This window comes from Alosa pseudoharengus, unplaced genomic scaffold, assembly GCF_046254945.1.
Source record: "Alosa pseudoharengus isolate Yale_2024_CS ecotype anadromous, Long Island Sound unplaced genomic scaffold, YU_APseudo_1.1 YU_APseudo_1.1_scf_2, whole genome shotgun sequence".
NCBI classification, from domain to species: Eukaryota; Metazoa; Chordata; class Actinopteri; order Clupeiformes; family Clupeidae; genus Alosa; species Alosa pseudoharengus.
In genome coordinates, this window is record NW_027468663.1 from 26243093 (window position 1) to 26263468 (window position 20376).

The 20376-nt window shown below is 41.5% G+C and overlaps 1 protein-coding gene across 2 annotated transcripts in view; it reads right to left on the reverse strand.

Moving 5' to 3' along the window:
* Positions 1–222: 222 nt before the first annotated feature.
* Positions 223–20376, reverse strand: part of LOC143134168 (hydroxysteroid 11-beta-dehydrogenase 1-like protein) — a 40692-nt gene continuing 20538 nt past the window's right edge. For both annotated transcript variants that reach the window (XM_076294329.1, XM_076294328.1), the window contains exons 2-7: positions 15932–16062; positions 6717–6828; positions 5382–5473; positions 3781–3874; positions 2821–2986; positions 223–1531 (exon numbers count right to left, since the gene is read on the reverse strand). In XM_076294329.1, coding sequence (XP_076150444.1) covers positions 1345–1531; positions 2821–2986; positions 3781–3874; positions 5382–5473; positions 6717–6828; positions 15932–16021 — 741 coding nt within the window. In that variant the 5' untranslated portion in view covers positions 16022–16062 and the 3' untranslated portion in view covers positions 223–1344. The remainder of the gene's footprint in view (positions 1532–2820; positions 2987–3780; positions 3875–5381; positions 5474–6716; positions 6829–15931; positions 16063–20376) is intronic.

Sequence of the window (20376 nt, forward strand, 5' to 3'; positions counted from 1 at the left end):
GAACTGTGTATGTAGGCTACATACACCTTGGCCTTGTGTATTAATGGCAGAATGTCCTGTTGTGTATGTGTGTAAATGTTTACCATGTTGTTTGTTGGTTGTTTATGCATCATTGTGTGATGTGGTTAAAAAGAAGCCCTCTACCAGGCCTAAAGTCTGTCAGTCATACACAGACCACCATCTTGTGGACAGAACGGGAATTGCAACTTAATTAGGCCTATATGTCGGTAAAACACTGGGTTTTATTAAAACAGCACCTATTGACAATACACAATTAATATACAATGTTTTAAAATGTGTAAAGCAAAATCTTGAGGTCTGAGTGTACATAGCATGACACCAAATGATAAACACTCTGGAACTTGACCCGTTCCAGTTGGTCCAGGAAAAACGTGACAGCCCTTCCGAGTGTTTATCGATTCCCATGGAGATGACCCGTCTTAACCTCTCTAGGTTGAGCAGACTGAGGGAAAAGAGTTCCTGTTGCCGCCGCAGTGCAATGGCTGCACATTAACTCACAGCGGTAAAAACACTTCTTATTTCAGGAACCGCCCCCTTCAGAGCCTTCTAGGGATGATGGTTGTTGTTATATTGAAAGTAATTCTGCTCATCCATGGCTAAATGTTTCATTCTGTGGATTTCTACACTGAAAGGTGTGTGTATGTGTTTGTGTGTGTGTGTGTGTATGTATGTGTGTGTGTGTGTGTGTGTGTGTGTGTGTGTGTGTGTCAAGCAACTAGCCTAGCCTGTTAAATGGTCCACCTCTGCAGTAAAGCAGCCTACATAAACATGTACACTTACAGTACTGTTCAAAAGTTTGGGGTCACTTATAAATGTCCTTGTTTTCATAATTAATGTTGTAAATGACTGTTGTAGAAAGAAATGGCTGATCTTTAATGCAATATCTACATAAGTATATAGATGCCCATTATCAGCAACCATTCATCCAATGTTTCAGATACATTCTGTTTACTAATCTGATATCATTTTAAAAGGCTAACTGAGCAGACATTGGAGAACCCTTTTGAAATTATGTAAGCACGTGTAAGCACAATGTAATCTGAAAACTGCTGCCCTGATCTCAGCTGGTATACTGTCTATAATGGAGTGGAATGGACATTTCTAACTGACCCCAAACTTTTGAACGGCAGTGTATAGGATCTGAAAGGTCGCTGAGTTGAATTTAAGGGTCGTTTGAGAAGTCCTGGGAAAGTTCTGAGATGTGGTCCATGTTTGAAACGTTTTGATATGTTGTCCGTGTTTGAAACGTTTTGAGATGTGGTCCGTGTTTGAAAAGTTTTGAGATGTGGTCCGTGTTTGAAACGTTTTGAGATGTGGTCTGTGTCAGTGGGTGGGGATGGTGAAGGAGCTCTGGATGCAGATGTCCCTGAAGTAGGGGAACCAGTCGCGGAAGAAGCAGGTGAACCAGTGGAACCATGGGAAATGAGACTCCTTCTGACGCGTGGCTCCGGCCTTAATGATGTGCAGCGCCGCGTCACTTGCCGGGTAAGGAGTGACATTGGTATAACCCCTGGAGGTAAACAATAAACAAACAAACAAACAAATAAATAAATAAACAAAAACATTACACTGATAAATGGATGCTGGTCAGCTGATTTGGAAAAAAAAATAGTCGTGTTTCTGTTCAACAAGGGTTGGTAATTTGATCTCAGTGGACGTGCTGGCTGCAAGTGAGGTATTTATGGTGTGCCATAACACACGTGCACCAGAATCAGCTAATCTCTGGACAGCTCCTGCTTCAGCTCTGTGTGCTGCTTTGGCATTCTTCCTGAATGCAGATCACTGCAATCAACCCTGGGCGTCTCTAACCCAAATTTGCCTCAGACCTGGGTCTGATAAAACTCGGTTCTGGGTTCCTGTTGCTGGATTATTAGATTGGCTGAGGTTGTGAATGTCGGTTAGAACGGCTGATGTTATCTTAGTGTTAATTGATGGTGAACCATATACGCAGGATTAGCGGCTGCCAAAAACAAAAAAACTATCCTGAAACACTGATCTGGCCCTCAACTACTCATGGCATTCTGACTTTAAAACCGTTCTATTACAAGAACACTCTTAAGCCAGAATCAAAAGTCTAAAAATCACAGAATCATAGAAGAGAAGCTGATGTTGCATGTCTGTTTAACCATATGGACTACAGGGCCTCTGGGCTGTGGGTCTGTAACACAATCTGCAATCTGCAGGTTTTAAACATAATAATCCTGCCAACGTAATAATTTCCCACCAACGTAATAACTGTTGCCTGCTGCCAACGTAATTTCCCAATTTCCCACCAATGTAATCATTTGCAAGATGTTATTACATTGGTGGGAAGGATAAAAAATATATTACATTAACTTCCAACCAATGTAATAAATCACTGATTTAGTCATATTATATCTGTTTTATCAGTTGTAAGGGAATAGTTGTCAAAAAATGTCACCATCTAAACCATCTCATGAGCATAAAACAAAACACAATGCCAGAGCAACTTTGCATAAAGTGTCTGGGACCTGTCCCTATAAATATACTAAATTTAAAACTATATGGTTCTAGGGCTGCCACAGACTGCATAATGGCATTTATTTAAGTGAAATAATAATAAAAGAACACAAGGGGTGTCCATGTTGCTTTGCTTGGCTCCTGGTAAAGGTGATGCATAATAAGTAAAGGTATAAGTATGTGAGAGGGGGGGATTATTTATTACGTTTAAAACCTGTAGATTTTGTGCAGATTTTTATTACATTGGTGGTTTATTATGTTGGTGGAAAGGAAAGTTATTCCATTGGTGGTGTTCCATGGGTCTGTCTCTGTTCTCACCTTATCTTGTCCAAGGCGGTGGGCGTGTCGATGAGGCCCAGGACACTGATGGTGATGGACACGTTGCTGCCCTGCATGGCCAGCTCATGCTGCAACGTTCCGAAGAAGCCATTCAGGGCAAACTTGGTGGAGGCGTAGGCTGCTGCGAATGGCGTGGTCATCTTACCTGGGGTTAGAAAGAGGTCGAAATTGATGTCAATCAGTGTTTCTAAAAGCCCAAGATTCCTCAAATGCCTTGGTTAATCCACACTCTATTTACTTTACTGTGTTAGAGGAGTAAGTTAAGCTGAAATATTCAAGCTTAAAGGCTCGTTATCATACTAAGCATATTCAAAATCCATTTTACACTGGATTTCCCCTTTAAGAAGCTGCATAAGAATTTTGAATAAATCACTCAGTAAAGACGACACCACGACAACAGCCCCCACATTCTGCTCCAGTGCAGGTACTCACCCAGGAGAGAAGACACCACCACTACAACCTCCCCACTCACCCAGGAGAGAGGACACCACCACTACAACCCCCCCTCCACTCACCCAGGAGAGAAGACACCACCACTACAACCTCCCCCCCCCCCACTCACGCAGGAGAGAGGACACCACCACTACAACCTCCCCACTCACCCAGGAGAGAGGACACCACCACTACAACCCCCCCTCCACTCACCGAGGAGAGAAGACACCACCACTACAACCTCCCCCCCCCCCCACTCACGCAGGAGAGAGGACACCACCATTACAACCTCCCCACTCACCCAGGAGAGAGGACACCACCACTACAACCCCCCCCCCCCCCCCGACACACACTTACCCAGGAGAGAGGACACCACCACTACAACCCCCCCCCCCCCCCCCGACACACACTTACCCAGGAGAGAGGACACCACCACTACAACCTCCCCACTCACCCAGGAGAGAGGACACCACCACTACAAGCCCCCCCCCCCCCCCCCCCACTCACCCAGGAGAGAGGACACCACCACAACAGCCCCTCCACTCTGCTCCAGTGTAGGTAGAGCAGTGGCAGCCATCTGCACGTAGCTCACATAGTTTATCTGCAGACGAGAGTTGCACCATCAACATACAGATACAACATACAGGTGTGCATTATACCTGGATAAGTGTCCTCAATACAGGTGTGTGCACTATACCTGAATAAGTGTCCTGAATACAGGTGTGCACTATACCTGGATAAGTGACGGACTGGTAATCTGGAATTTGGGCGGATGCCAGAAGGCCCACGGTCCCTCGTGGGCTGTTTAGGCCGTCCGGCCAATCAGAGTGTGGTATGATTGACCATATGACTCCTTAAGTGTAATCAACAGGCCCAAGATAATTTCTCTCAGCCCCCTTCCAAGCATCAATAATGTATGATAGCCAAGTGTTAGCCAATCTTCTCTAAATCAAACTTCTCTAAATCCTTCACACGTATGAGATAAGGAATCTGATCAGTATTTATACCACACAAGTCTTTATATTACAGTCATGGTTACCCTCTACTGTCTACAGTCACAAACTTTTACATCAGTCTGCATTGTTTCATAGCGAAAATGTCTCATTCAGATGTTCAAAAACTTGCATGGTTTGAAATAAAACAAATCCACTTTCATTTTTTATTTGATTATTTGTTTGCAAAAGTTTAAATGAAGCAATGCCTTCTGGGAATTTCAAGAGAGAATTGAGTAGAACCTGTCTGCGTCTGTGTGGTTGTTGGAAGTTGGAAATTAGAAGTTGGAAATTGGAAGCTATACTGTTGACTGAGATTAGCAACAAAACAAATGAATGGAGGCATCATGCGACACAAGGGGGGAGCGGAGAAAAAGGGAGAGAAATCTAAGAAAGCACTTTTGGCTGACGGTGAAAAATGCGGCAAACTGACTGATTTGTTTTTAAAATCAAGTGCAGCTAGCACTAGCACTGATACTGATACTCAAGGATAATTTGGAGGCTCTAATGTTGATGGCGACAGGGAAAGAGGTCCTAATGAACTTGGATTCAGACAATGGATTCAGATTAGATTCAGATTAGACCGTTAGCTTATAGGATAGATGCTAACGGTCTAATCTGATTCAATGAGCTGGAGCTAAAAGTGCTACTGTCAGACTCAGAGAACGGCTGGATGAATTGGGGAAAGGTAAAACTCAATTGTTAACTCAAGGGGAGGTGGAAAACGAGTGTATTTCCCCAAATGGTGGAATATCCCTTTAACTGCATGATGATAAGACATGTTTTTTATTATGGAGCGGCTGGCTCTGATGATTTATTCATTTTTTATGCATTTTGATTGTGCATTGATATGTCCATGTTTTGGTACAGTTGTTTCCCGTTCATCATCACGTTCAAGTTCACCATTACTGGCTGGGGCTATCAAATGTGCGTGTTCTTTCCGTGTGTCAAAAGTTCTATCCACTAGTTGCGGTTGTTTATGGCATGGGAGTTTACATTCACCATCACTGGGGCTATCAAAAGTGTGTGTTATTTCCTATACCTGCATGAGTGTCCTGATGCATAGGTGTGCGCTATACCTGCATGAGTGTCCTGATGCATAGGTGTGCGCTATACCTGCATGAGCGTCCTGATGTACTCCACATCCCTGTCCCACAGCCCATAGGGGCTGTTCCCAATGTGGTTCAGCACCAGGTAGTCTAGGCCTCCTGCAGAAAGGGCAATGGTCATCGCAGGTCAAAAGCTCACCTAACTACGACCCCAAATCAGAAAAAGTTGGGACGTCTGCAAATCTTGTAAACTCATATGTAGTTGCCAAAAGGACACAGACAACATATCAAATGTTCAAAATGACAAATTTTACTATTTCATGGAAAATATTATGTTAACTTAATTTTGAATTTGATACCAGCAACACGTTTCAAAAAAAGTTGGGACTGGGGTGACAAAATGCTGAAAAAGTTGTGTAATGATAAAGAAAACAAAAGAAGGAATGTTTCACAACTAATTAGGGTAACTGGCAACATGATTGGGTATGAAAAAGAGCATCCCAAAAAGGCAGAGTCTCTTAGAAGTAAAGATGTGGCGGTATTCATCACTTTGTGTAAACCTGTGTGGACAAATGATGAAACAATGTCATTTCAATGCTTCTTAACGTGAAATTTTGAAGTATTTGGGGAGTTCATCATCTACAGTACATAATATCATTAAAATATTCAGAGAATCCAGAGAAATCTTTGCAAACTAGGGATAGAGTTGAAAAACAATATTGGATGGCTGTGGTCTTTTGGACCTCAGATGACACTGCATTAAAACCAGACCTGTTTCTGTAAAGTAAATCATTATATGGGCTCAGGAAAACCTCTGATAACCATTGTCTATGAGCATAGTTTGACACTCAATTCATAAATGCTAGTGTAAACTTTACCATGCAACAGCCAAAACTGTATTTGACATGACACAGAAACCACCGTCTTATCTGGGCCTGACATTGTTTAAAATAAACTGATGTAACATGGAAAAAGGTCCTGTGGTTAGACCAATCAAAATGTGCAATTATTTTTGGAAATCATGGACTGATATGGGCTAAAGAGGAGAGGGCCTATCCAAGTATCCAACCTATCCAGCTCAGTTTGAAACCCAAAATCTATGACGGTGTGGAGGTGCATTTGTGCCGGCATCTTGCCAGGGGAGCTGCTAGATAATTTGGGCCCTATGACAGAAAATAATTCTGGGCCCCCCGATAATATATAGTATTATTGGGGGGCTCTTTAGAGGCCCCCTGTCAGTGCTGGACCCTTAGAATCATCCTAACACCCTTTAAGTGTGTGTCGCAGATATCAGTCCTGTGTGTGTGTGTGTGTTATGGATATCAGTCCTCTGTGTGTGTGTGTGTGTGTGTGTGTGTGTGTCTGTGTGTGTGTGTGTGTGTGTGTGTGTGCATGCTACTACCCAGCAGGTCCACGGCCTGTCTGAGGACTCTCTCGGGGTCTGCGGGGTCCGACATGTCTCCCACCACGTACAGCGCCTTCGGGGCCCCAAGCTCCACACAGCGCTCCACCACCTGACAGGTAGTAAACAGACACAGAGAGTAAACACCACCACAACATTAACATACTACAGCATTCATTCAGGTCAACAACAACAACAACAACAACAAACTATCTGAACTCCCCCTATTACCGTCAGTCCCGTATTTCCGCCGTCTTGTGTATGTGTCACTTAATATCCATTTCTATACAAACCAAGATGGCTGATTCCTAAAGAAACGCAAGCACCCACACCAGGTGTATCTAAATTAGCTATGTACCAAAAATGACATTTTACCGTGACTCGAAGAGCTGTAAACAGTGTTGTAAGGCTGCGTGTACACATCCGCTTGGCGCTCCAGTGGATTTTTAATTTCATGACGAGAATTCTCGGTCTAACCGTTCATGTGCCGTTGAAACGGCGTAATTAGGCGACCCATCAGGCCAGCACTATAACTCCGAGCGTGGTCAACAAAATCGGATATTTCAGGCTGTAAATGCTCGTCAGTAAATGCTCGAACCAAACCAGATTTTGTTCAAATCTACACACCTATGGCTACTGAAAAATGTAAGGTTCATTTAGCAAATGTTATTTTGAAGTGTTAAAAAACATCGTTGTTTTAGAATTTCTGAACAAAAGTTCATTCATTCAGGTAAACATCACCACCATCACCAAAACAACAACAACTACATTAACATACTACACTACAGCATTCGTTGAGGTAAACACCTCCTTCACCGACCACCACCACAACAACATTAGCATACTACGGCATTCGGGTAACATTTTATTTTAAGGTGTCCTTATTCCTCTAGGCCTACATAATGAAGTCTAACAACCTATGTAACAGTATGTAATATCACATATTTAGGTTGTCCAGACATTATGTATTTTTTGTACCTACTGATCATTAGTACACGTGTAATAAAAAGTGATTGTTACGATACTTTGCCAAAGTGGCCTTTTACTTTCTGAAGCTAGACTTTTCCACTTCTGCCACCACCACAACAACAACAGTCACATACTTCAGCATTAATTCAGGTAAACACCACAACAACAACATTAACATCAACATAAACAGCATTCGTTCAGGTAAACACCACCACAGCAACATACTGCAGCAATCAATCCGATAAACAGCACATCACACTCTCAAATTCATAATTCATAAAAATACCTACAGTGTTTGGATGTAATGCTAAGTAATCAGTCAGTTTTAGACTCATCAATATTTAGCCGTCCTTCATTTAGCAGACTCTTGTCTTGAAAGTACACACTGCACATTGGGGGGAATTCTCCCATTTGCACGTAAATCGCAAGTAAGCCTACACAGTTCAGTTATGCACCTCTGTGTTACGCATACGGTATTCTCCCATTCCCGCTTCTGTCACACCCACAGCGCGCCAGGCTGATCCACCACCTCGTTAATTAAGTGTGAAGGTGTAGCGGGGCTGTTAAGCTCTTAAAATAGGGACGATTTTGCTTTTCATGAAAGAAGCATGAAACTTTCAGGGTTTGTTCTTGATGACCTAAGCTTTAATTTAAGATCTGGAGACATTCTCAGTTTGACCTCTGTAATATGTTGTGACACTACAGGTGAATGGGGTAAAACATTTAAATAATAGATATCACCATGACACTTTATCAGTTGATTACTCATGTCAAGCTAAGAAAAAAAAATATTGAAAGTTTTATATTTTTTAATGTTTAAATATGCAAATTAGGCCTTATCTCATTAAAATGCACTAATTTGAATACATTTTAAAAAACAAAATCAGATTGTCTGATAAAGCCAGGCTCAAAATATGTTTTTCATTTTGTTGTCATATGAGATGGGAAAAGAATTAGTGAGGGGTTTATGGACATCTACTTCTTCACCTGTACCTCTGTGATATGAAATTTCTAGGCCCGAAATTAGAAATGGTTGTATCTTAGGATCTAAATGTGATAGAAACTCATGGCCTAATTTGCATATTTAAACATTAATATAAATGTTCAATAAAAATTTTTCTTAGCATAACATGAGTAATCAACTGAGAAAGTTTCATGGTGATATCTATTATTTAATTTTTTTACCCCATTCACCTGTAGTGTCACAACATAGTACAGAGGTCAATGACCTCTATCTGACCTCAGAGGTCAAACTGAGAATGCCTCCAGATCTAAAATGAAAGCCTAGGTCATCAAGAACAAACCCTGAAAGTTTCATGTTTCTTTCATAAAAAGCAAAATAGTTGATCTTAACAGCCCCACTAGTGTTGATGAACAAAGTAAGTTAGCCGTAAACCTGTTAATTACGTACAGTAGGCTTACCAGTTGTACTTCAATGAAGAGTTTAATGTTCCTGCCAACGAGGTAAGGGAATGAATGTTAGCATACGTTTACTTTGTTTTTTGCCTGCTGGAAGCTATGTCTGACAACAAACTTTTTTCTTTAGTTTCCACTATGTATTTGATACCCAGTATGATTGTCAGTATAGCGGTGAATATTGATATCAGGTTATGATTTATTTAGTATGTTTCTATGCATGTTAATGTCATTAGCAGTTAACTATCTCTTAGTGGGCATTGGACTTGGGAGAAGGATGTCCCCCCACACGGAGCATTGTTTTGACCATTTGAATAGGCGTTTAATAATAGGCTATAATAAGCGTTGTTACCAGTGATAACAAGTGCATGCATCACGCAAATATCTCCAATTAGGCCTCTTTGTCATAAAATTTGTTACAAGATTGACCGTCATGCTGTAGCACTCCACCATGCATTAGGAAACTATGCAGCTCATCGTTTCACGTTACCCGTGGCTAGAATAGATTATGCCTGTATCCGAAGCTAGCAAGCATCTTCATGGACTGTTGCAATTCCTTCAATTGTGTTTTGCAGAAAGCAGGAAGGCTAGTCCAGTAGTCAAAATGACTAAATGATTAAAAATGATTAAATATCTAAAATTGTATTAGGCCTATTTGTAATGGAAATGACTGACATATATTTGGCTAAACCAATATAAGTGATCGGCTATTTAACCATAAGTAATGACCAACGGTGAACCTGCGCACGAAACAACTTTAAGAAAAACATAGATTGGTGCGCTACTTTCATCCAAACAAAGAACTTTTCAAAGACAGCAATAACTGGCACTTGCCTGCCTAATGTATTTCTTTTATTTTTGTTTTGTTTTGTTTTGTTGACTCTGCACCTCTGCTTTTTAATAATAAGCAATGACATTGATATGACGCCCCCTCAAATTGAGTTACACTGCCCACAGCATATTGAACGCTGCTATTCTTATTGCCATGATTTACGTGTGGTAATAAATAACGCCATGCCACGTTATGCGTCAATGAGATTAGATTAGATTACATAGGCAACTCTACATTGTGGTTTGTCTGTCCATTGTATGATACAACAACATGAAAAGCTACAGGGCCAATATTCATTAACTTTGGCTGTAAAGTGTAGTTTGGGTGAAGACATTACATTTTGAAGCTAATCCAAATCATTGAATGGATTTGTGAATTCCGTTTCATGTTCACAAAAGCTGGTAACATTTTGGCTTTGGCCTTACGGCCTCAGCCAAGGGTCCCTTGAGCTGAAAAAGGTTGAAGGCCCCTGTACTGTATTATGGTAAAGAAATGTGAGCTTCACACAAGTATTAATGCTAGTAAGGTGCATTGTTATGTAATTTATAATGAGCAATTTATAATTGTGGCTATTATAGATGCGTTCATGAGTATCCAGCTACATTTAATGAAATATATTGACACACACACACAAAACACTGGATGTGGTGGACATTCCTTTATTCTGAGATACATCAATAGGCTCTCAAAACAATTCCAAACAGACATAAGGTGCTTATAGAGCAGACCCATATAGATAAAACCAGTAACTAGAAACCAGTAAAACAGTATTAGGGGATGGAATATATAACATCAGTGTTTCCCATACATTGGCTAATATGTGGCAGGCCGCCACAAAATCAAAACAAGCCGTCACACAATAATGTTCTATGTTGTACTATTTAAATAATTTAAAAATAATTCAATCACTTTCATTTCATTCGACTAGGTTACTCGTGCATGCTCTATTAATTTTACTGACTCTGACACTACATTTTTGCAAAATCCCGATGTAAATGGAAAAACTTTCCAAGACTCAGAACTGTTTGTCTCAAGGAGAAGTATGAACCTTTAATTGAACTATGCAGAAAACATTATGGACTGCATGATCCACACATATCAGCAGCCTTTTAACTGTGTTAAAATTGCAAGGGTTCCTAACAAACGCCTTAAAGTGACAGGCACTCAATTAGACCCATTCTGTGGGAAAGACTGAACATTCACACCCAACTTCTGTCATAACTCATATTTTTAAAATAAATCAGTGAAACAGTATCCTGATAAACAAGCAGCATTTTAATGCCTCTGTCATGTTTCATATTTGGTAAATAAACCATAGTGAAACATTAACTGCTGCCATTGGTCAATTCCTCTGTAGCCTGGCAAAACTTATCAGAAGGATTTTTGATTTTCAAAAGCATTCTAGCCTGGCCTCGGCCTGCCTACGTACTTCCGCTCGATTTCTTTTCCCTACAGTACTCTGTCTGGAATAGGTCGATTCGCGCTCGTTTACTTTGGAGGTTGGGCAGTCAAACCAACCAGCGAACAGAGGGCGTCCCTGAGAGCGATTACGTTACCCAGGCACGGTGTTTCAATTACTACGTCCCTGCCCCCGAAGTAGACCGATTGGAATACATCAACGGGCTTATACTTATGAAATCTTTGAGCAAATGTGAATAAAAGGCGCAAATAAGGTTGGTGTGAGTTATTTTAGCTCTCTTTCTAGTTTAGCCTATTAACAGGAGTGTCACGAACAAAGTCACAGTGGAGTAGGATGTTATATCGTCAGCTAAACTTTAGTCATAGATTTTGTCACTTGAACAGCGAGCAGAAAAAACAAGTGAGTTGTTTCTTTTAGTAAACTCTGTGTACACCAACGATGTTCTCAATGCTCGAGTTCATGTGTAGAGACACTGATGATACTTCGATCAAAGTTTCATGTTGTGTCGAGCCTTTGTAGTGTTTGAAAAATAGTGACGCGATTGTACAAAAAAGTAGTGGCCCTATAGGATTCCCATTCGAAAGGTCATTTCACCCGAAAACGACAACGCATACAAGCTTAAAAGTTGCGCTTTGGAAGTTCTTATGCATTTATATAAAAGTTTGACTTGGGTACATTCACAAAACACTATATGATGCATTTTGGCGAGAGTTACGCAGATGAAACGTGTGATTGTTTGCTGATAAGATGCATGCTTGCTTGTTATGGGCGTGATGCAGAGAAACATGACGAAACGCCGGTTGTTATGATTGGTTCAAAGTGGTTCAAAGGAACTCCAATGATTTTAAACCTCAAACTGTGCCCTCTCACCCGGAAATAAACGTACGCCTATGGATCTAGGCCAGTCTCTCTGCGAAGTCAGAGAGTCTGGTTTCCAGGCTAAAAGCATTCACCCATCACAGCCAAATGAAATTGGCTTTCACAGGTCACAAATTTTGTCTGATCTTCACGAAACTTGACATAAGTGATCTTCAGACCACGCCTCACAAAAGTTACCAGAAGGATTTTTGATTTTTGAAAGTGTTTGCCCGTCACAGCCAAACGAAATCCGTAGCCGCAAAACAGGAAGTAGGTCATATCTCAGGAACGCTTTCACGTATCGAAACCAAACTTGGTACATAGACTCGGAACCCCATCCTGAGGACGCACGATACATTTGGTGTATTTTGACCACTAGGAGGCGTTATAATCACAGGAAGTAGGCTCATAACTCAGCAACACTTTCACGTATAGAAACCAAATTTGGTACATGGACTTGGGAACCCATCCCATGGCGACACAGTAAATTTGGTGACATTTGACCACTAGGGGGGGCGCTAGAGTTACAGGAACTTAGCTCATATCTAAGCAACACTTTCATTTCTCAAAACAAAACTTGGTACAGGGACTTGGGACTCCATTGTAAGGCCACACATATAATGTGGTGCCCTTTGACCTAGTGGTCGCTGAAACTATCAAAAATGTGTTTTGGAATTTCGGATGTATGTTAATGTACGTAACCTTAGACCTTTACGCCCGATTTTGAAAAATGAGCCACTATTAGAATTCTTTGATCACGCCAGGTTCAACGTAGCATATTCCACTGTCTGCTCACGTTAGTGACCTCACTAGAGCACGCACACTTTCTCAGTTCCTCAGAAATGCATTCTAGGCCCCAGACTGGGTGGGGCACCTGCACCGTGGAATGTGGACTTTCTCATTGACCTTCTGAATGCCATTTAAATCCAGAAAGAACACAAACCAGTCTTTGATTTTGAAAACGTAAGCATGGTGAACTGAATAGCGAAGGCCTACTGTAAAATTGTGTGTCAACACATAGCCTAACTTACGGAGCCCCTAAGGGGACATGAGCAAAAAAAATCTAAAGTTTAGTTTCATGTGCTCACGCTAAACTTTCATGTGCTCCCGCAAAACTTTCAGTGCGCACGTGAAACTTTCATGTGCGCATGTGGAAGTTTCATGTGAGCACATGAAAGTTCTGTGTGCACACGCAAAACCCTTTGACATGAAACTTTTACTTTACATTCATGGGCGCACATGAAACTTTTGCATGCGCACATGAAAGTTTCACGTGTGCACATGAAACTTTCACGTGAGCACATGAAACTAAACTTTAGATTTTATTTTGCTCATGTCCCCTTAGGGGCTCCATACTAACAAAAAATTTACTTCAAGAAATTTCACTTTTGCTTTGAGGTTTGCTTATAAAGAATCAGGACGTGGTTGAGGCATGTAGATCCATAAAAAAAACTCACTTTTGAAAGAAAGTAAAATCTCACTGTTGAAAGAAAGTTTCAATGGCAGCTGATTCTCATAATATCAATTTATCTATGCTAACCATGCTGTAGACTGACACCTGCAGTTTCGAATACAGTATAACAATACCAGCCTCTTTTACCATTGAATCAAGAGACAGGCGAATATAAACGCTGCTCGACAATAGTGCAGACGTCTGTGCAAATGTATGGATGACTTCGGTGAAATTGAAAAGAAATGGACAGATTCGAACGAAGTAGGCTATGGGATTATGACTTCACGTCAAACTGAAGATGCACAGTTGGTAAGCTAAGCTTCAATATCCAAAGTTGGTGATTGTAACAGGTTTTTTACTGTTTAACAATGTAGCCTCATGGATAAGGTAATGTCGGGGAGTATGCCACTGTGACACTGTAATGGGGAAAACATGAAGTTAAGCACCAAATTTGATACTGTAATGTTAATTTGTAACATTCTGTGTAACCTACATGTATTTAGAACTACCGGCATCGAGAAATATGCTGTTTCACCTTGTAGTGGCGCTCAACCTTAATACAGCCCTCCGGAGCGCGTAGCTGGAAAGGTGCTTAAGTCAGTGGCAGAATGCGCGCAAGAGTTGTATACATTTGGGAGAATTCGCGCAGAGTGAAATGTGTGTATTTCTGTTTCCGCTTTTTTTTACTTATACGCACCCTTACACACATGGGAGAATTCCCCCCATTGACCCCAGGCCCATCAGTATGTGTGGTCGAATAAAGTAGTCCTTGAGCTAGACCCCCTAATTTTGGTTAATCTATACCATTCAAGAGGAATAATAGTGAATTTTGACAAGGTACCACCCTAGAATTAGAAAATATGTGACAGCATTGCATTTAGGGTAGCTTTTTGTGTTTTATCAGCTGGTTTATGTCCATTGTATGTCTATGGAGGAATGTCTTACTGGTGAATGGGCTAATGTTAGGATTTCTGTACTTGAAATGTAGGCAAATTATTGCATATTTCTAGCCCGGTTGAAACCAGACCCTTATCAGTCGTAACTGAGAGTGGGTCTGGGGAAGGTTCGTTCACAGCCTATTTCCAAAGGGCGTTCCCAAACAGACGCCGATCAAAATGCCTCGGACGCAATAGGAGAGGCCAAAAACCAATCAGAGCAACGAAAGAAGCAGGAAGAATTAACCACTTTTTAATTAAACGTAGGCTAATTTACAAAGACATTGTGCCACACTGAAAGCTAATATTTTGTCACTAGAAATTTACATCTGTCCTCTGTCACACACAAATGCATTTTCAGCTCTGAACAAAACCGTTCACGTTCAAACGAGCATTTTGTTTCATTTGTCCTTTCTGGCTGACCGGGACATATAAAGCAGGAATGGGGGACAAGAGACTGAAACGTTTCAAAGCAATTATGCCGGAATTGTTTCAAACACTGAAGTGTAGCATTCGAGTTATGCTCGCATAGCACACCAATTCAAAAGTAGCCTATGTGTTTTCTGTCGGCTACGTGTCCAGCTACTGTAGGCCTATACATGAACAGAATATCAAACCGTTTTCAGTAGCCTACCACTGTTGCACATAGGTACCCCTTACATGTTTGCACAATGTTGCATTATTCCAACATAAGGAAGCAGTTCAGAAACGTCTAACTCCCTGTCTTAAACCAACGTGATAGCAGCTTCAAACAAGCGGCAGCAGCCATCGTTGATGTCATTTTTTAAAAACCACAGCTTCTTCAACAGGGTGCGCTATCGTCATCGTGTAAAGCCCGCCTCAAGGGTTCTGATTGGTGCCTAGATCTAGGAAAATTGGAAATGTATGGTTCTTGGCCAGACGGACTTTCAGAGCGAATCTCGAATTTGCCGGAAGTACGTCTAGGTTTTTCCCAGGCTAGCATATTTCATTAGATAATAGCCAATTTACATATGCCTACATAATATTCCAGAAAACTTACAATACCAAAAAGTATAGACATAATGTAAATAATCATCTACGGAAGTTTTGTGGGGATATCTATAAGTTAAGATGTTTGGCCTACTCACCTGTAACATATCCCCTCATAAATGCATAATAGACACAAACAGGGTGATAACACAAAGCTACTACCAATGCTATCACTTATTTTCTAATTCAAGGGTGCAATACCTTGCCAAAAATCAATATGAGACTTAATTCCCCTCTGATCGTACCAACCTGTCTCTCTGGCTCAAGGAATGTGTGTGTGTGTGTGTGTGTGTGTGTGTGTGTGTGTGTGTTCACACTGACTTTCTGTAAGGCACTCTCTCTCCTGGCAGTGATGATGAGCTGGGCACCCAAGCGGGCGTAGTGGTACGCCATTTGCTCACCAATGCCCATACTGGCGCCCGTCACCAACACTCTGGCCCCCCGCACACTCTCTGCAATACACACACACACACACACAGCTTAATAATTTGCATTGAGACCAGCATATAATGACTTGAGTTGGTAACTTTTAGTAGGTCATTGAGACAGGACGTAGTAGTTCACCCAGATAGGACGAAGGAGAGAGAACTCCAGAGAATATGCCGAGGGCAGGCATAGGTTGAACCTTTGTAAACTTTGTTAACCTTTCTGCCATTTTGCACTGGAATAAACCACTTGCTGTATCAATCCGAAGAAGAGAAAACCTTTCCTATTTTTTCTTACAGTGTAATGAGCTTACACAAGTCATATATTTTCACATGATTAAAAACCATTGGCAGTTATGTAAATAATAGTGCATATGTAGGCTACAATCACGTATTGCACAATCATTAAAACATTGTAAAACATCACACCATGCAACCATGACCAGGCCTTAAGGAGCTTTAGTTACCTGATACCTTGAGACACACCCTGTTCTGTTATCTGTTGCCATTCATCTGTTATCACTGTTGTTTATCAACAGTCTAATAAACCAATTAGCATCAGCTAACGCTTCAGCACTGGAGTCTTCATAGCGGTCCAAGATGTGATGCCTATTATAGCCTACCGTAACTTTGTTTGTTAATCACCTCATTCTCATTATGCTGCAACCATTTCAACGAAATACTGTACATTATACAGGAACAGCAAGCTTTACTTAACCCTTACAAAAATGAAAGTCACCCCTAGCCTACCACCACCACCACTCCTAATCGTATTGAACTCAATGGCACCTATGATAAACCTTAAAGCAACACCAAAGAACTTTTCTTCTGTCGCACGCACGCTATTTGTTTATCCAGCAGCGGCTTTGCAAATAACGATGTCCACAGACAAGGTAGAATATGTTGCATGATTTTATGAAAGTACGATGTATTGCGACATCATGCAAGTCAAATTGGTAGTTTCTTATGTTTCATTCCATCGAACTACAGATCCGATACCCGATCTGGCAAACTTACATAGTGCGGTTCGATAAAGGGCTGCGAAGCGAATGCAGAAGTGCCGTTCACCCTGTTAAGAGTTGATGAACCACTGAAACAATTTTGGAAACATCGTTTTAAGGTACAAAAAAATGCATTGAAAGATTCAGCCAGATCTGCGAAACGCTGCAAGGTTACACTTTAAATGTTTCAGTTTGCTCAAATGTTTTTACTTCATTGAACGTGCCTGGGTTGGGTAGACTGAGTACAGAAAATAGATACTGAGAAGTGATTTTCCACATGACATTCCACATGACATTTCCTTAGCTTGTAGACTAAAATATTATCAATCAATAATACCCATAAGTAGTGTGAGAAAGCCTGTGATAGGAGAGACGAAGTGATGACATCATCAAGTATCAACTCCCCCTCCTCCATTTTACTTTCCCTCATTTTACAGTCGTTGCAGTTGTCTCTCGAAAACCGTGAATAACAATGTACCTATTTCCTGTGTGCGTAAATGCAGAATGTAAGTTACCTACTTTACTTTATCATTAGGTCACCGGAATGTGAACCCGTTAGCTTGTTAACTTGTTGTATTTTGTATGTTTGCATACAATATTAGTAAAGCCATATCCTGTGTTCTTGTGGCTAGTCTAGCTAGTCTAGTTAACTAACATGTTAGCTTACCACTTCATCTAATTAATCATCATTTTCCATGTGTGAAGTATCCTAGTAATGTCTGTTAACATTGACATTAACTGTGTTGCATTAATATGCTTAACGTAGCAATGGCAAGTTAATCACTTAATACCTTGTGTTCACGAGTGTACTAGCAGTCTGGTCATTCCTTATACACTGGCGCCATCTAGTGGCAATTCATTCTAACTGTAATGGTAATCAGGAATCTCATGCACAACATCAATGGCTGTGTTAGTAATCCACGTTTATTCCTTATTTCATTTCAGAAACCACACACACACACAATTACATACATATACTAAACATATCAAATGGACACATACAAAACATTGTTGTCAACTCAAGTTACGAAACTGTGAAGATTAAAGAAGATAAACAGTGGATCTGTGTCCGTGAATTCTCTGACCGGAAATCGCAATCCATATCTTGCCACTCAGTCAAACTTTTATCCTGGAGTCCCAAACTCCGTCACATGGTCCTTCGAGCCGGATGTCTGAGTAACCCTGAAGATATGGAACCAGATCACACTGAAGCCCTCCATGACCTTGAATCTGAACAGTCCCTCGGTGCAAGGGAGACAACCCCCACGACACCTAGCAGATTATGAAGTTGGATTCGCCAACAAACAGATCCCGCAACTTCAACTTTCACCTTCACTGATTCAACAGTCCCCACCTTCAAATTTCGGGTCAAGATGTGAATCAGATAAATCTAGGCGATCAGGAGGCTCACCAGCACATTTGCCAACACCAGCCCTCACTGATCTCCAGTCAGCAATTTTACAAGAAAAAATTGCATGCAACTCGAGGAATTACGACGGCAGCAGGAGGAGGACCACCGTATGGACCAGGAATGTGAAAGACTGGATGCACGGGCCCAAGAAGCTCAGCGTGTGCAAGAGGAAGCCCATAAAGCCAGAGAAGCCCTAACCAGACAACTAAACCAGTGGCGTCAGCTACAAAAACTAGAGCATGAGCTTCAAGCCGCGAGAATGGTCACCTCCCTCATCAGAGAGCAGCCTTCACCTTCCCAGCCAATCATAGATCCAGGCTACTCTCTGCCTAGAGCACAGACCATCGGCAGCACACTGGCTCCTCCCTCTCTAGTAGCTGACCACTGCGAGCAGACTACAGGCTCAACACATACTCTACCCTCTATTCAAGCACCTCCACCACATCAACCAGTGACGTCAGATCCGAGTCCGTCTGACTCTACGCCAACACCAGCCCTGATGTCCAGCCTACCCCCTGTGTCGATGCACCAGCAAGTCACAGTGTCTGCTGCACAGTATGTAGCACCCCAGGTTGCTCGTCCTCCAGCAGTGTTAAACCCAGCTCAAGGGCAAATCTCCTCGTCACCTGCAGTCGTGTCTCCGGTGTCCGTGCCCATCACCCAAGTGCCACCTCCACTTCTGTGGTCTACAAGAACACCTAATATCCCAGTAACATATCCTGCCATCACAGCCCCCACAGCGAGGGCTCCACTTCCACCTGTGTACGGAATGGCCTCAGCTCCCACGATTAGCACCTTTAGCTCTTCAATTCCTGGGCCCTCTCCTCCTCCAGTCTGTCACACAGAACCCGCCATTATATATAAATGGCACATTCATGAGTCCTGCATCAACCCAACATGCAGTAAGTCTCTATCAGCAACCAGTGTTACCTCCAGGGATGGAACTGCTGATAGCCTCCTCCTATGGTGTACCCAAGCCATCACTGCCATGTTTCGAAAGTGGCAGAGAAAGTGACTTTGCCCTTCTCAAGATGGGCCCTGACAACCTGCTCAACCCACATAGCCACCTGAGTGAACAGTATAAATACCAAGTGCTGCTGGGACGATTAAAACTTCCAAGTGCTCTGCAGCTCGCCAAGGCCTTCATGTACGACCCCCGGCCCTATACCACAGCCTTACAGGCCCTCCAAGAGAAGTATGGGCAGCCCCGACAGCTCGTCCAAGGTGAATTGGCTGCAATCCTGAATTTCCCAACTTTGAAATTCGGAGATGCAGAAGCATTTGACGCATTTGCCCTCTCTGTGCACTCACTTGTGGGTATGCTCCGCACTCTAGAAGGACAGAACGGATATGAACTGCAATGCGGATCCCATGTGGACAGATTGCTGAGTAAAATACCACCTAGCTACAGAGACAGGTTCGTTGAATACTGCCTAAAACGAGGCTTCTTACTAGAGCCCGACCGATACCGATACAAATATTTGTTGATTTAAAAATCCGATATTCCGATATATCGGCCGATATATATATTTTTTTCAGAAACGCGCAACAAAACATTAACAGATTTTCCTAACATTAGTTATTTGTAGTTATTTATGAGTATTGACTAAAATAATATGATAATGCATTTCAAAAACAAACTTGTTTATTTTTAAATAATATTGTCACAGTGGAACAGAGGAACATCGAAATATATTAAAGTTCTGATAAATAAAATGTATAAAAGTAGAAACTTGAGATATGAAACTTAGTCTTTTGAACAAGAACATAATAACAACAACAACCAAATCAAAGTTACCAGTATTAAAAGACTTAGTAAGCTTCATAAATATAACTTTGAACTAAGACTTAATAATTACAAAAAATAATGATGACATTATTACTATCATCATCATTTGTATTATCATTAAACAAGATAAAAAAAGTCAC